Source organism: Oscarella lobularis, chromosome 11, assembly GCF_947507565.1.
Source record: "Oscarella lobularis chromosome 11, ooOscLobu1.1, whole genome shotgun sequence".
Lineage (NCBI taxonomy): Eukaryota > Metazoa > Porifera > Homoscleromorpha > Homosclerophorida > Oscarellidae > Oscarella > Oscarella lobularis.
This window is the reverse complement of record NC_089185.1, coordinates 2967012-2980983: the sequence shown is the minus strand read 5'-3', so window position 1 is coordinate 2980983 and position 13972 is coordinate 2967012. Positions and strand designations below refer to the sequence as shown.

At 46.0% G+C, this 13972-nt stretch overlaps 6 protein-coding genes across 7 annotated transcripts; all 6 read right to left on the bottom strand.

Moving 5' to 3' along the window:
• Positions 1-25: 25 nt before the first annotated feature.
• On the bottom strand, positions 26-2120 carry LOC136192579 (uncharacterized). 2 transcript variants are annotated; one of them, XM_065981226.1, is made up of 6 exons: positions 1835-2120; positions 1601-1780; positions 1280-1546; positions 1197-1226; positions 1116-1140; positions 26-1063 (listed from the first exon to the last, which is right to left on the bottom strand). In XM_065981226.1, exons 3-6 carry the CDS (start codon positions 1439-1441, stop codon positions 174-176), a joined length of 1107 nt encoding a protein of 368 aa, XP_065837298.1. In that variant the 5' UTR covers positions 1442-1546; positions 1601-1780; positions 1835-2120; the 3' UTR covers positions 26-173. The 2 variants fall into 2 exon arrangements, with proteins under 2 accessions (XP_065837298.1, XP_065837297.1); XM_065981225.1 differs by having other exon boundaries at positions 1280-1780.
• A 468-nt stretch (positions 2121-2588) lies between these two features.
• Positions 2589-4454, bottom strand: LOC136192705 (uncharacterized). The gene is made up of 4 exons (XM_065981393.1): positions 3961-4454; positions 3873-3902; positions 3792-3816; positions 2589-3744 (listed from the first exon to the last, which is right to left on the bottom strand). Exons 1-4 carry the CDS (start codon positions 4135-4137, stop codon positions 2834-2836), a joined length of 1143 nt encoding a protein of 380 aa, XP_065837465.1. The 5' UTR covers positions 4138-4454; the 3' UTR covers positions 2589-2833.
• Positions 4455-5187: 733 nt separating this feature from the next.
• On the bottom strand, positions 5188-8219 carry LOC136193082 (uncharacterized). Its single transcript, XM_065981873.1, has 4 exons — positions 6316-8219; positions 6233-6262; positions 6155-6179; positions 5188-6098 (listed from the first exon to the last, which is right to left on the bottom strand). The coding sequence occupies exons 1-4, from the start codon at positions 6475-6477 to the stop codon at positions 5188-5190; spliced, it is 1128 nt and encodes a 375-aa protein (XP_065837945.1). The 5' UTR covers positions 6478-8219.
• Positions 8220-8366: 147 nt separating this feature from the next.
• LOC136192755 (uncharacterized) lies at positions 8367-10290 on the bottom strand. The gene is made up of 4 exons (XM_065981456.1): positions 9676-10290; positions 9584-9613; positions 9505-9529; positions 8367-9453 (listed from the first exon to the last, which is right to left on the bottom strand). The coding sequence occupies exons 1-4, from the start codon at positions 9850-9852 to the stop codon at positions 8543-8545; spliced, it is 1143 nt and encodes a 380-aa protein (XP_065837528.1). The 5' UTR covers positions 9853-10290; the 3' UTR covers positions 8367-8542.
• A 564-nt stretch (positions 10291-10854) lies between these two features.
• On the bottom strand, positions 10855-11959 carry LOC136193081 (uncharacterized). The gene has a single exon (XM_065981872.1). The coding sequence runs from the start codon at positions 11957-11959 to the stop codon at positions 10979-10981; it is 981 nt and encodes a 326-aa protein (XP_065837944.1). The 3' UTR covers positions 10855-10978.
• Positions 11960-12105: 146 nt separating this feature from the next.
• Positions 12106-13550, bottom strand: LOC136192706 (uncharacterized). The gene is made up of 4 exons (XM_065981395.1): positions 13328-13550; positions 13241-13270; positions 13158-13182; positions 12106-13108 (listed from the first exon to the last, which is right to left on the bottom strand). Exons 1-4 carry the CDS (start codon positions 13502-13504, stop codon positions 12225-12227), a joined length of 1116 nt encoding a protein of 371 aa, XP_065837467.1. The 5' UTR covers positions 13505-13550; the 3' UTR covers positions 12106-12224.
• Between the last annotated feature and the right edge of the window lie 422 nt (positions 13551-13972).

Here is a 13972-nt window from a genome sequence, read left to right as displayed (position 1 = left end):
GATTGGTAGACTGCATGTGGAGTCAAATGGTAGCACCTAATTGCTGACTAAAGCTTCCAGAAAAAACACATCAAATTGAGAAATCAGACAACTTGGACGAACGGCAACAAGACAACATCAAGTGAAAACATATCAGCAGTTACAGGCTGTTCATCAAATCAGAAACATCTGATTTAGTTACTGGAAGCCAGTGCAAAGACCTCGATTTCGATTGTTTGAAAATTTGCTCCGCAAATCCAAGTTCGGCCGTTTCCACTGTAGGTATAGCCATCAGGCAACTCGTAAGTATGTCCCCAATTTATGTGACTATTAGAATTCGAGTTACTATCACTTGCAATGTACAGATCAAAACCGCCTCCAAACGTTGGACCGTACCCGCTGTTGTCATACATAGCATTTCCAGCGTTTTGGAATACACGCCCTCGAAAAGGTGTTGTGCCCAGGCCACTAGAAACAAAGGCAAACAGGAAAGCGTCCGTACTTTGGATATAAGCACCACGACTAGTCCACGAAACATCGCTGTAGCCTCCAAATATGCAATCTCCAACCGATTTAATGAGGGTTATTGTAGGACCCTTATTGTCACAGAACGCGTGAAAAGATGACGCGGCGAAGCCATTTCTCGTGCCTCTGTAAATTAGCTTCCAATCAGAAATGATTCCATCTTCATGAAGCCACGACATCATGACATTCTGATATTGGCTGTCATATGGAAGTATAGCACTTTCTTTGAACGGGTTAAAAAATCGAAGGATTGCCGATACGTTGTAGTATCTGGCTTCAAGTAGCAGCTCCCTTCTCGCTAGATCGGTATCGGGCTGATCGCTGTAAAGTAATCCCGTTCGCAGATAATTCAATATGTAGCGAAAATGGGTGGGGTCACGATCAAAGAAATAACTTCCGTCTGGTTCGCTTTGGTTGTTCGCGACCATGGTCGCGAGAATCGAGTGAGGGTCTTGGGTGAGAGTCTCTACAGTCGTCATGAACACCGTCCCACCGATGTTAAGCGAGACGACATTGGAACTTGAGATCGGACACGGTTTAATAAAAGCATGTATCCCTCCTTAGAAGACTAAGATAAACAAAACTTCATATCTGTACCGGTAAATGCTTACCTTCTATGGCCCCACCCGATTCTCCCTAGCGGAAATAAAAAATGCCTCAGGCTGTCTCTGACTAGAACCAGACCTATGTACCTTCTGTCCGTCGACTCCCCTCTCTCCTTTCTATATATACGTGATCGTGACGAGTAGATAGGTTTAGTGGTAAAGCGTCGAACCTCTCCTTTCATTGCGTTCTGGTACTGGTTCAACGACATGCAGACCGTGGGTCCTTGTGCGGACGGGACGACGCGGAGGAACGCATTTTGGCACGCGCTTGTACTTCTCCCCCATTCAAATATCAGAGATGAAGCAGTAGCGAGAAAGAGAAAGAACTGCATTGTCTACGTTCCGGTACACCGTCGTTTGCAGGAGTGATATGAAACAGGTCTATCTTATTAATACTTCCGGATGCGACCTCCAGGAACCAATTACGATCTGTACGTCTAGAGAATGAAAGTCACTTCTGATATTATTATTTTATTAATTAATTAATTAACGTGAAGGCTTGGAGGGGGACTCGGCTGAATCTCGTCCAAATTATGCATATTTGCCCACTAGGGTCCGCGATAGAGTCTTCGCGAGGAGTCGTTCAAGCATGGATGTGGCGCATCTTCATTTCCAGCCTCGTGTTCTGTTCAGCTTCGCTCGTCCGATTTGATCGAAATCATTGTCTCAAACTGTAAACGCATATATAGTTGCATGACCACAGTATGTACCAATATCCTACTTACCGGTATTTGTTGATAACGAGTAACTGAATGTTCGCGGAATTGCGATCGATCGTCGCTGTCGATGACGAAAAAACGAGACCGGCGACGGCGATCGTTTCTACGTCGAAGAGCCGATCGTCGAGATCGTGCTGATCGTCTCTTCGGACTTGAAACGGAAAAGGATTGTCATTTTGCCGGCCGAATCGAGTTCGATCGTCGATTTGCGAGGCATCCGAATCGTCCATCGCGTAGGGACGGACGGACAGTGCGCTGTAGGCAAAAACGGCCTCGAGACACTCTACAAGGAACGATTTCGACGCAAACTCGTACGCACGCTAAGTGTTCTTCTTTTTCTGGCGTTATTGCGAAGCATTCGAACTGTATTTTGCACAAATAAAACGTTGGAGCGTGCTGCATGCATTCGTTCGTTCGTTTTCGCAATACTTACCGCGTGCATGCATTTTCTCTTGCGGATCGTCTTCGTATTCATTTCCTGACTTCGATGCGCGAGAAAATCTAAAAAAAAGAAAGATAAAATCTGTTCAATCTCTCCGTGTACGTACCTTTTTCCAATGCGTTCGCATTGGCATTACCCAGGCCACACCACGTGGAAGAAGAGAAGGCAGAAAAGGTAGAAAAGGTACGTAAAACGACTATTTGACAGATGACTAACTTCTTTCTTTAGGAAATGAAGAATAAAATACACGAATAGAAGAGAGACATGGATAGCATGTGTCGGAGGAAACGAACGACCTAAGACAGAATCGACGTTTTTTTTACGCTGCACGCTTGTACGTAGCTTTTATGTTCTAAATAAACGTGCTTCCAAGCTCACTCAAATTGCCCTAGTACTCATTCAACGACATGCAGACCTTCGGTCCTTCTGCGGACGAAACGACCCAAGGGATCGCATTTTGGTTCTACTAGCAGACAAACACCAAATTGAGAAATCAGACAACATGAACTGACTAGGCAACATCAAGTAGAAACATGCAAGCAGTTACAGGTATTTCGTTAAATTCAGTTGCTGGAAGCCTGTGCAAAGACCTCAATTTCAATTGTTTTAAAATGATACCCGCAAATCCAAGTTTGGCCGCTGCCACCGTAGGTATAGCCATCAGGCAACTCGTAAGAATTTCCCCAATTCATGTAGCTATTATTATTCGAGTTACTATCACTTGCAATGTGCAGATCGTAAGCTCCTCCAAATGTTGGACCGTACGAATCGTGGTCATACATAGCATTTGCAGAGTTACGGAATACACGCCCTTGAAAAGGTGTTCTGCCCAGGCCATTAGAAACGAAGGCAAACAGGAAAGCGTCCGTACTTTGGATATAAGCATTTCTACTAGTCCACGAAACATCACTGTAGCCTCCAAATATGCAATCTCCAACCGATTTAATGAGAGTTATTGTTGGTCCTTTGTCGTCACACAACGCGTGGAAAAATAACGCGCCGAAGCCATCTCTCGTGCCTCTGTAAATTAGCCTCCAATAAGAACTGATTCCATCTTCATGAAGCCACGACATCATGACGTTCTGATACTGGCTGTCATATGGAAGTACAGCACTATCTTTGAACGGGTTGAAGAGTCGGACCATTGCCGATACGTTGTAGTATCTGGCTTCAAGTAGCAGCTCCCTTCTCGCAAGATCGGTATCGGGCTGATCACTGTAAAGTAATCCCGTTCGCAGATAATTCAATATGTAGCGAAAATGGGTGGGGTCACGATCAAAGAAATAACTTCCGTCCGGTTCGCTTTGATTGTTTGCGACCATGGTCGCGAGAATCGAGTGAGGGTCTTGGGCGAGAGTCTCTACAGTCGTCATGAACACCGTCCCACCGACGTTAAGCGAGACGACATTGGAACTTGAAATCGGACACGGTTCAATACAATAGCACGAACACGATCCGTTCGTATGTAGCCCTCCTTAGTTTTATACTAAGATAAAGAATACTTCATATATAAATGCTTACCTTCTATGGCCCCACCGGATTCTCCCTATAGTAGAAATGTCATGCATGCCGCCTCTGTCTCCGACTGGAAACCAGGCCTACCTTTTGCCCGTCGGCTCCCTTCTCCCCTTTCTATACGTAACCGTGACGAGTAGATAGCTTTTAGTAGTTATATAGTAAGATGTCAAACCTCTCCTTTCGTTGCGTTCACGCCTACAGTTTGTTTCTGGTACTCGTTCAACGACATGCAGACCGTAGGCCCTTTTTCGGACGAGACGACTCGGAGATTCGCATTTTGGCACGTACTTGTACTTTCCCCCCATTGGAATATGAACGAGAGAGTAGCAAGAAAGAAGAAGAACTGCATTGTCTGTGTTCTGCTATACCACCGCGTTTAGGTCCGCTCCCGTCGCTATGGTTATGCCACGTGCGAGCCAATCTCTCTAGAGAATGGAACTCACGGTCTGACGTAATAACACGCTTGGAGGAAACGTCGCGTGAGAACACTGCTTGAGACACTGCCCATGGTCACTACGTAGAAAGATCGAAGGCGCGTGCTGAGACGCTGACCGTTCGTCCGAATCTCGCCGAAATGATGCCTTGTCGTCCAATAATTCTTCGTGAGTCTTAGAGAGTCCGTTTTAGCTGCGCGTGGCGTCATCAGAGCCTTCAAATCACCGTCCAGGCTCTCGATTTTCGAGGAGCTAGGAGTGCTCGAAATCGCCGTGCCCACGGATAATCGATGGAGGGAAACAAAAATTACGAAAGCAAAACAACGATAGCCAAAAAAGGGAAGAATATAAGAAAGCCGACGCTTGCACGGGCACACACAATTACTACTACTTAACGTTTCCAAAAAGCAATTGCACTTTTCTGAGAATGCGCTGCCTGTTTCCAAGAGCAGCCACATTCAAATCGTTCTTGAGCATGTCATTATTTATTTGCTCAAACACGCTCCATCGACTTCGTTCGCTTTGAAAACGGCCGCATAATCGCCGAGACCGACGCGTTGCATCCACGACGTACATGACGTCATCGACCGACTAGTGGCCCACCGACCGGCCGCCTTGCGACGGCCTGCCGCCAACGGACGTGGTGCGCCTTGGAGCTTCTGGGGCCACTTCGTTCAAAAGCTGTTTTCCCCCTAGTCTTGCGATTGCGCGCCCATGCACGTACGAATGACTGGAAATATCTGGTTGGTCGAATGTGGTATCTAAAAATATACGAGAGAAATGAACCTATTCGTAGTATCAATGCTCATGGTGTAGTAGACTGCATACTAAGTCAAATGGTAGCACCTAACGACTGAAGCTTGCAGAAAAAAACATCTGACAACTTGGACGAACGGCAAGAAGACAACATCAAGTGAAAACATATCAGCAGTTACAGGCTGTTCATCAAATCAGAAACATCTGATTTAGTTGCTGGAAGCCAGGGCAAAGACCTCAATTTCGATTGTTTGAAAATTTGCCCCGCAAACCCAAGTTCGGCTGCTGCCACCAGAGGTATAGCCATCAGGCAACTCGTAAGTATTTCCCCACTCCATGTAACTATTAGAATTCGAGTTACTATCACTTGCAATGTGAAGGTCGTGACCTGCTCCAAACGTTGGACCGTACGGGCTGTAGTCATACATAGCATGTCCAGCGTTTTGGAATACACGCCCTCGAAAAGGTGTTGTGCCCAGGCCATTAGAAACAAAGGCAAACAGGAAAGCGTCCGTACTTTGGATATAATTATTTCTACTAGTCCACGAAACATCACTGTAGCCTCCAAATATGCAATCTCCAACAGCTTTAATGAGAGTTATTGTAGGACCCTTATTGTCACAGAACGAGTGAAAAGATGATGCGGCGAAGCCGTCTCTCGTGCCTCTGTAAATTAGCCTCCAATCAGAACTGATTCCATCTTCCTGAAGCCACGACAGCATGACGCTCTGATACTGGCTGACATATGGAAGTATAGCACTTTTTTTGAACAGGCTAAAGAATCGAACGATTGCCGATACGTTGTAGTATCTGGCTTCAAGTAGTAGCTCCCTTCTCGCAAGATTGGTATCGGGCTGATCACTGTAAAGTAATCCCGTTCGCAGATAATTCAATATGTAGCGAAAATGGGTGGGGTCACGATCAAAGAAATAACTTCCGTCCGGTTCGCTTTGATTGTTCGCGACCATGATCGCGAGAATTGAGTGAGGGTCTTGGGTGAGAGTCTCTACAGTCGTCATGAACACCGTCCCACCGACGTTAAGCGAGACGACATTGGAACTTGAGATCGGACACGGTTTAATACAGTAGCACGAACATGATCCGTTTGTATGAAGCCCTCCTTAGTTTTTTTTAACTACGATAAATATACTTCATATTATATAAATAAGCGCTTACCTTCTATGGTCCCACCCGATTCTCCCTAGTGGAAATGTCATGCATGCCCCTCTGTCTCTGCCTGGAAACCAGACCTACCTTCTGTCCGTCGACTCCCCTCTCTCCTTTCTATATATACGTGACCGTGACGAGTACATAGGTTTAGTAGTAAAGTGTCAAACCTCTCCCTTCGTTGCGTTCTGGTACTGGTTCAACGACATGCAGACCGTGGGTCCTTCTGCGGACCGGATGACTCGGAGGAACGCATTTTGGCACGCGCTTGTACTTCTCCCCCATTCGAATATCAGTGATGAAACAGTAGCGAGAAAGAGAAAGAACTGCATTGCCTACACCGTCGTTTGCAGGAGTGATATGAAACAGGTCTAACCCAACCCCGTCTTATTTATACTTCCAGGTGTGCATGACCTCCAGGAGTCAATCACGATCTGTATGTTTAAAGAATGGAATTCACGTCTGATATTATTATTTATTTTATGGCGTTATTTTATTCACTAATTAATTAACGTGGACGCTTATTTGGAGGAAAAGGTTGGGGACCTCGGCTGAATCTCGCCGAAATTATGCCACTAGAGTCCGCGATGGAGTCTTCGCGAGAAGTCCGTCAGGCATCAATGCGGCGAATCTTCATTTCCAGCCTCGTTTTCAGCTTCGCTCGTCCAATTGGATCGAAATCATTGTCTCGAACTGTAAAGGCAAACTTGTTTCGCTTTTTGCAGCACGCATCGGTCCCTTTAGTGGCGGCTAGGCTCCTCTCTGCGCATTTCTTCGCCGTCGGACATCTTTGATCGACGTGCGCTACTAAAATCGAATGAATGATGACAGGGTGGCCGTGCAGATATCGCTTCCGCGACGAATCGAAACGCTTTAGAAACATTGAGTCCCGTCGTTCTCTTCTTCCTTTTCCTGACTCGTTCGCTCGTTGTTCGAGCTTCACGTACAGTAGTACTGTACGAGCTCTTCTCCGCGCCGCCATCTTGAAGTCTTCCATATCACGCGTAGAGCGCTAGAGCTTGTGATGTGTTGCATCATTGATCTTAATTAATAGTCAAACCATCCTAGTGGCTTCAGTGACATCTCTCATTGACAACTAAATCAAAGGTGACACATATGCAAGGTAGTGACAGGCAATCCAAAATGTCTCCGGAAGCCAGAGAAAACACTTCAATTTCGGTTGTTTGAAAACTAACCCCGCAAACCCATTCTCCACCGTCGTAGCCATCCGGTGTCTCGTAGGTGAATGCCCAATTCAGGTAACTCTTAGTATTTGAGTCACTATTATCCGCAATTTGAAGGTCGGGACCATATCCAAATGTTGGGCCCCACCCGCTGTCCTGATATATAGCATACAGGCAGGGTTTCTGACTACATGCCCTCGAAAAGGCGTTGTGCCTAGGCTACTGGAAACGAAGACAAACAGGAAAGCGTCTGTACTGCGGACATACCCTGAGCTACTACTACTCCACGAGACATCACTATAGCCTCCAAATGTGCAATCTCCTACCGATTTAATGAGGGTTATTGTTGGACCCTTATTGAAGCCATCTCTAGTGCCTCTATAAATCAACTCCCAATTGTCAGAACTGATTCCATCTTCCTGAAGCCACGATTGGAGAACCGTCTGATATATGGAAGTATGGTACTCTCTTTGGAGAAAGGCGGGTCAAGTTGATCCACGATGTGCAAAACGTTGTAGTATTTCGCTTCGAGTAGGAGCTCTTGTTTCGCGAGATCGTTATCGGGATCGTAAAATATTCCCGTTCGCAGGTAATTCAATATGTAGCGAAAATGGGTGGGGTCACGATCAAAGAAGTAGGTACCGTAACATCGCGTTCGCTTGTAACCTTGGTCGCGAGGACGGAGTCCGGATCTTGAGTGAGCGTCTCTATAGTCGTCAGAAACGCTGTTCCGCCGATGTTGAGTGCGACGAAATTGTCTGGGAGACTTGTAGCTTTGTTGACGGCAGGAGTCGCCGGATCGAATATTAGAGGCAGCGTCGGAATAGGGATCTTCGGGAGGAAGAACGAATTGGTTTGCACGACGAGAACGAGTAGAAATGCTAGCGTCTTCATCGTATAGTCTAGCGATTGCACGCGCACGCGTACTATGAATGACTGGTCTGATCATAGATCTATGGTCTGATCGGTCTGATCTATGGTCTGATGTACGCGTTATCTAGTTTGTATGCGATGAATAAATTAACCTGTTCGTTGAATCAAGGTGACTGGTAGACTGCATGCTGAGTCAAATGGTAGTACAGTAACGACTGAATTATGCTTGCAGAAAAATCAAATCGAGAAATCAGACAACTTGGACGAACGGCAACAAGACAACATCAAGTGAAAACATGTCAGCAGTTACATGCTGTTTGTCGAATCAGAAACATCTGATTTAGTTACTGGAAGCCAGTGCAAAGACCTCGATTTCGATTGTTTGAAAATTATATCCGCAAATCCAAGTTCCGCCGCTGCCACCAGAGGTATACCCATTAGGCAACTCGTAAGTATATCCCCAATTCATGTAACTGGCTTCATTCGAGTTACTATCGCTTGATATGTGAAGGTCGTGACCAGATCCAAACGTTGGACCGTACGAGCTGTGGTCAAACATAGCATGTTGAGAGTTTTGGAATAGACGCCCTCGAAAAGGTGTTGTGCCCAGGCCATTAGAAACAAAGGCAAACAGGAAAGCGTCCGTACTTTGGATATAATTATTTCTACTAGTCCACGAAACATCGCTGTAGCCTCCAAATACGCAATCTCCAACCGATTTGATGAGAGTTATTGTAGGACCCTTATTATCACAGAACGTGTGAAAAGATGACGCAGCGAAGCCGTCTCTCGTTCCTCTGTAAATGAGCTTCCAATCAGAACTGATTCCATCTTCCTGAAGCCACGACAGCATGACGTTCTGATATTGGCTGTAATATGAAAGTATCGTACTTTCGGCGAACGGCCGGTTGAGAAGTCGGACGATTGCCGATACTTTGTAGTATCTGGCTTCAAGTAACAGCTCCCTGCTCGCGAGATCGGTATCGGGTCGGTAATGTATCCCCGCTCGCAGATAATTCAATATGTAGCGAAAATGGGTGGGGTCACGATCAAAGAAATAACTTCCGTCCGGTTCGCTTTGATTGTTCGCGACCATGATCGCGAGAATCGAGTGAGGGTCTTGGGCGAGAGTCTCTACAGTCGTCATGAACACCGTCCCACCGACGTTAAGCGAGACAACATTGGAACTTGAAATCGGACACGGTTCAATACAAGAGAAGCACGAACACGATCCGTTTGTATGAAGCCCTCCTTATTTTTTTTAACTACGATAAACATACTTCATATTATATAAATGCTTACCTTCTATGGCCCCACCCGATTCTCCCTAGTGGAAATGTCATGCATGCCCCTCTGTCTCTGCCTGGAAAACCAGACCTACCTTCTGTCCGTTGACTCCCCTCTCTCCTTTCTATATATACGTAACCGTGACGAGTAGATAGCTTTTAGTAGGTATATAGTAAGATTTCAAACCTCTCCTTTCGTTGCGTTCACGCCTACAGTTTGTTTCTGGTACTCGTTCAACGACATGCAGACCGTAGGCCCTTTTTCAGACAAGACGACTCGGAGGTTCGCATTTTGGCACGTACTTGTACTTTCCCCCCATTGGAATATGAACGAGAGAGTAGCAAGAAAGAAGAAGAACTGCATTGCCTGTGTTCTGCTAATTCGCCAGGAGCGATGATATACAACAGTCAAAGACCAGCGTCCGTTCACCTAATATATAACCACATGCACCGCGCAGGGAGACGTTCCTGCGTCCGCTTGACCACCGCGTTTAGGTCCGCTCCCGTCGCTATGGTTATGCCACGTGCGAGTAGAGAATGGAAATCAAGGTCTGACGTAATAACACGCTTGGAGGAAACGTCGCGTGTGAACACTTGCTTGAGACACTGCCCATGGTTACTACGTAGAAAGATCGAAGGCGCGTGCTGAGACGCTGACCGTTGCGAAAACGTTAGAAACTCGTCCGAATCTCGACGAAATGATGCCTAGTCGTCCACTAACTCTTCGTGAGTCTTAGAGAGTCCGTTTTAGCTGCGCGTGGCGTCGTCAGGGCCTTCAAATCACCGTCCTTGTTCTCGATTTTCGAGGAGGAGTGCTCGAAATCGCCGTCCCGGATGATCGACGGAGGGAAACAAAAATTACGAAAGCAAAACAACGACAGCAAAAAAAAGGAAAGAAGCCGACGCTTGCACGGGCACACACAATTACTACTACTTAACGTTTCCAAAAAGCAATTGCACTTTTCTGAGAACTTGAATGCGATGCCTGTTTCCAAGAGCAGCCACATTCAAATCGTTCTTGAGCATGTCATTAGTTATTTGCTCCAAACAAGCTCCATCGACTTCGTTCGCTTTGAAAACGGCCGCATAATCGCCGAGACCGACGCGTTGCATCCACGACTTGACGTCATCGACCGACGAGTGGCTCACCGGCCGGCCGCCCCTGTGACAGCCTGCCGCCAACGGACGTGGTGCGCCTTGGAGCTTCTGGAGCCACTTCGTTCAAAAGCTGTTTTCCCCCTAGTCTTGCGATTGTGCGCCCATGCACGTACGAATGACTGGAAATATCTGGTCTGATGTGGTATCTAAAAATATACGAGAGAAATGAACCTATTCGTTGTATCAATGATCATGGTGTAGTAGACTGTCAAATGGTAGCACCTAACGACTGAAGCTTGCAGAAAAAAACATCAGACAACTTGGACGAACGACAACCAGACAACATCAAGTGAAAACATGCTAGCGGTTACAGGCTGTCAGAAATATCTGATTTAGTTGCTGGAAGCCAGTGCAAGGACCTCAATTTCTTTTGTTTGAAAACGATCCCCGCAAACCCAAGTTCGGCCGTTTCCACCGAAGGTATAGCCATCAGGCAACTCGTAAGTATTTCCCCAATTCATGTTACTATTAGAATTCGAGTTACTATCAGTTGCAATGTGCAGATCAAAACCTCCTCCAAACGTTGGACCAAACAAGCTGTAGTCATACATAGCATTTGCAGAGTTTTGGAATACACGCCCATGAAAAGGTGTTGTGCCCAGGCCATTAGAAACAAAGGCAAACAGGAAAGCGTTCGTACTTTGGATATAACCATTTCTACTAGTCCACGAAACATCGCTGTAGCCTCCAAATATGCAATCTTCAACCGATTTGATGAGGGTTATTGTACGACCCTTATTGTCACAGAACGTGTGGAAAGATGACGCACTGAAGCCATCTCTCGTGCCTCTGTAAATGAGCTTCCAATTGACGGAATAGGTTCCATCTTCCTGAAGCCACGATTGCAGAACCGTCTGAAAATCGCTGCCATATGGAAGTATGGTACTCTCTTTGGAGAAAGGCGGGTCAAGTTGATCCACGATGTGCAAAACGTTGTAGTATTTCGCTTCGAGTAGGAGCTCTTGTTTCGCGAGATTGTTATCGGGCTCGTAAAATATTCCCGTTCGCAGGTAATTCAATATGTAGCGAAAATGGGTGGGGTCACGATCAAAGAAGAAGTAGGTAACATCGGGTTCGCTTGTAACCTTCGTCGCGAGGACGGAGTCCGGATCTTTAGTGAGTGTCTCTATAGTCGTCAGGAACACTGTTCCGCCGATGTTGAGTACGACAAAATTGTCTGGGAGACTTGGAGCTTTGTTGACGGCAGGAGTCGCCGGATCGAATATTGGAGGCAGCGTCGGAATAGGGATCTTCGAGACGAAGAACGAATTGGTTTGCACGACGAGAACGAGTAGAAATGCTAGCGTCTTCATCGTATAGTCTAGCGACTGCGCGCGCACACGGAACTGGTCTGATGTACGCGCTATCTGCGATAAATAAATTAACCTATTCGTTGCATCAAGGTGATTGGTAGACTGCATGTGGAGTCAAATGGTAGCACCTAATTGCTGACTAAAGCTTGCAGAAAAAACACATCAAATTGAGAAATCAGACAACTTGGACGAACGGCAACAAGACAACATCAAGTGAAAACATATCAGCAGTTACAGGCTGTTCATCAAATCAGAAACATCTGATTTAGTTGCTGGAAGCCAGTGCAAAGACCTCGATTTCGATTGTTTGAAAATTTCTCCCGCAAATCCAAGTTCGGCCGTTTCCACCGTGGGTATAGCCATCAGGCAACTCGTAAGTATTTCCCCACTCCATGTAACTATTAGAATTCGAGTTACTATCACTTGCAATGTGAAGGTCGTGACCTGCTCCAAACGTTGGACCGTACAGGTTGTAGTCATATATAGCATTTCCAGCGTTTTGGAATACACGCCCTCGAAAAGGTGTTGTGCCTAGGCCATTCGAAACAAAGGCAAACAGGAAAGCGTCCGTACTTTGGATATAATTACCACGACTACTCCACGAAACATCACTGTAGCCTCCAAAAATGCAATCTCCAACCGATCTAATGAGAGTTATTGTAGGACCCTTATTGTTACATAACGAGTGAAAAGATGACGCGGCGAAGCCATCTCTCGTGCCTCTGTAAATGAGCTTCCAATTGACGGAATAGGCTCCATCTTCCTGAAGCCACGACATCATGACGGTCTGATATTGGCTGTCATATGGAAGTATAGCACTATCTTTGAACGGATTGAATAGTCCGAAGATTGCCGATACGTTGTAGTATTGGGCTTCAAGTAGAAACTCCCTTTTCGCGAGATCGGTATCGGGCCGGTCGCGGTAAAGTATTCCCGTTCGCAGGTAATTCAAAATGTAGCGAAAATAGGTGAAGTCTCGATCAAAGAAGTAACTTCCGTCAGGTTCGCTTTGATTGTTCATAACCGCGGTCGCGAGGATCGAGTAAGGATCTCGAGTGATTGTCTCTATAGTCGTCATAAACACTCTACCACCGATGTTGAGCGAGATGGCATTGGAACTCGGACACGGTTTAATAAAAGCATGTAGCCCTTCGTTTAGAAGACTAAGATAAACAAAACGTCATATCGAAATGCTTACCTTCTGTGGCCCCACCCGATTCTCCCTAGCGGAAATAAAAAATGCCTCAGGCTGTCTCCGACTAGAACCAGACCCACGTATACCTTCTGTCCGTCGGCTCCCTTCTCTCCTTTCTATATACGTGACCGTGACGAGTACATAGGTTTAGTCGTTATAGTAAGATGTCAGACCTCTCCTTTCGTTGCGTTCACGCCTCCACTTCGTTTCTGGTACTCGTTCAACGACATGCAGACCGTTGGTCCTTCGGCGGACGAGACGACTCGGAGGAGAGCATTTTGGCACGTGTTTGTACTTTCTCCCCATTCAAATAGCAACGAAACAGTAGCGAGAAAGAACAAGAACTGCATTGCCTTGCGCTCTGGTAGTTCGTAGGAGTGATATGTAACCGTCAATCCCGTCTCATTTATACAGTTATGGTGATGCCACCTGGTGCGACCTCCTGGACCCAATCATAACAACTGCCTATGCGAAAGAAGGCACATGCTGTGGTCGTCCAAAAGCTGCATTCTTAACGGTTGAGGTATAGAAAAACTGCCTATATCACTTTCACTAAATTTTAGGTCTCACCGCTTCCAAGTGCTGGAAGGTAGAATAGAACATTTACTGCTATTTATTTAGGCCAAGCTCTTACCTATTCAGCTTGTTGTCTATTGATTCCCTGCAAAACAATTTACACGATTCAATATTATGAGGTCCTCGTCCTGACCGTCACAGTCTTCTTTCATCAAGATTTCTTCATTGAAAGACGAGTCTCGGATAATCCTTCAGTGAGCGGACAAAGGGACAAATTAATTAGATCTTGACATCATCCGAAA

Bases quoted from the DNA above. Each gene is read 5' to 3' on its own strand.
- LOC136192579 (XM_065981225.1), bottom strand. From the start codon at position 1,441: ATGCAGTTCTTTCTCTTTCTCGCTACTGCTTCATCTCTGATATTTGAA. The intron at 1,141-1,196 runs GTACATAGGTCT...TATTTCCGCTAG, and splicing joins GGGGAGTCGACGGACAGAAG to GGAGAATCGGGTGGGGCCAT. The intron at 1,064-1,115 runs GTAAGCATTTAC...TAGTCTTCTAAG, and splicing joins ATCGGGTGGGGCCATAGAAG to GAGGGATACATGCTTTTATT.
- LOC136192705 (XM_065981393.1), bottom strand. From the start codon at position 4,137: ATGCAGTTCTTCTTCTTTCTTGCTACTCTCTCGTTCATATTCCAATGG. The intron at 3,903-3,960 runs GTTTGACATCTT...GGTTACGTATAG, and splicing joins TGAACGCAACGAAAGGAGAG to AAAGGGGAGAAGGGAGCCGA. The intron at 3,745-3,791 runs GTAAGCATTTAT...TATAAAACTAAG, and splicing joins ATCCGGTGGGGCCATAGAAG to GAGGGCTACATACGAACGGA.
- LOC136193082 (XM_065981873.1), bottom strand. From the start codon at position 6,477: ATGCAGTTCTTTCTCTTTCTCGCTACTGTTTCATCACTGATATTCGAA. The intron at 6,263-6,315 runs GTTTGACACTTT...ACGTATATATAG, and splicing joins AGAACGCAACGAAGGGAGAG to AAAGGAGAGAGGGGAGTCGA. The intron at 6,180-6,232 runs GTAGGTCTGGTT...CATTTCCACTAG, and splicing joins GGGGAGTCGACGGACAGAAG to GGAGAATCGGGTGGGACCAT.
- LOC136192755 (XM_065981456.1), bottom strand. From the start codon at position 9,852: ATGCAGTTCTTCTTCTTTCTTGCTACTCTCTCGTTCATATTCCAATGG. The intron at 9,614-9,675 runs GTTTGAAATCTT...ACGTATATATAG, and splicing joins TGAACGCAACGAAAGGAGAG to AAAGGAGAGAGGGGAGTCAA. The intron at 9,530-9,583 runs GTAGGTCTGGTT...CATTTCCACTAG, and splicing joins GGGGAGTCAACGGACAGAAG to GGAGAATCGGGTGGGGCCAT.
- LOC136193081 (XM_065981872.1), bottom strand. From the start codon at position 11,959: ATGAAGACGCTAGCATTTCTACTCGTTCTCGTCGTGCAAACCAATTCG.
- LOC136192706 (XM_065981395.1), bottom strand. From the start codon at position 13,504: ATGCAGTTCTTGTTCTTTCTCGCTACTGTTTCGTTGCTATTTGAATGG. The intron at 13,271-13,327 runs GTCTGACATCTT...TCACGTATATAG, and splicing joins TGAACGCAACGAAAGGAGAG to AAAGGAGAGAAGGGAGCCGA. The intron at 13,183-13,240 runs GTATACGTGGGT...TATTTCCGCTAG, and splicing joins AGGGAGCCGACGGACAGAAG to GGAGAATCGGGTGGGGCCAC.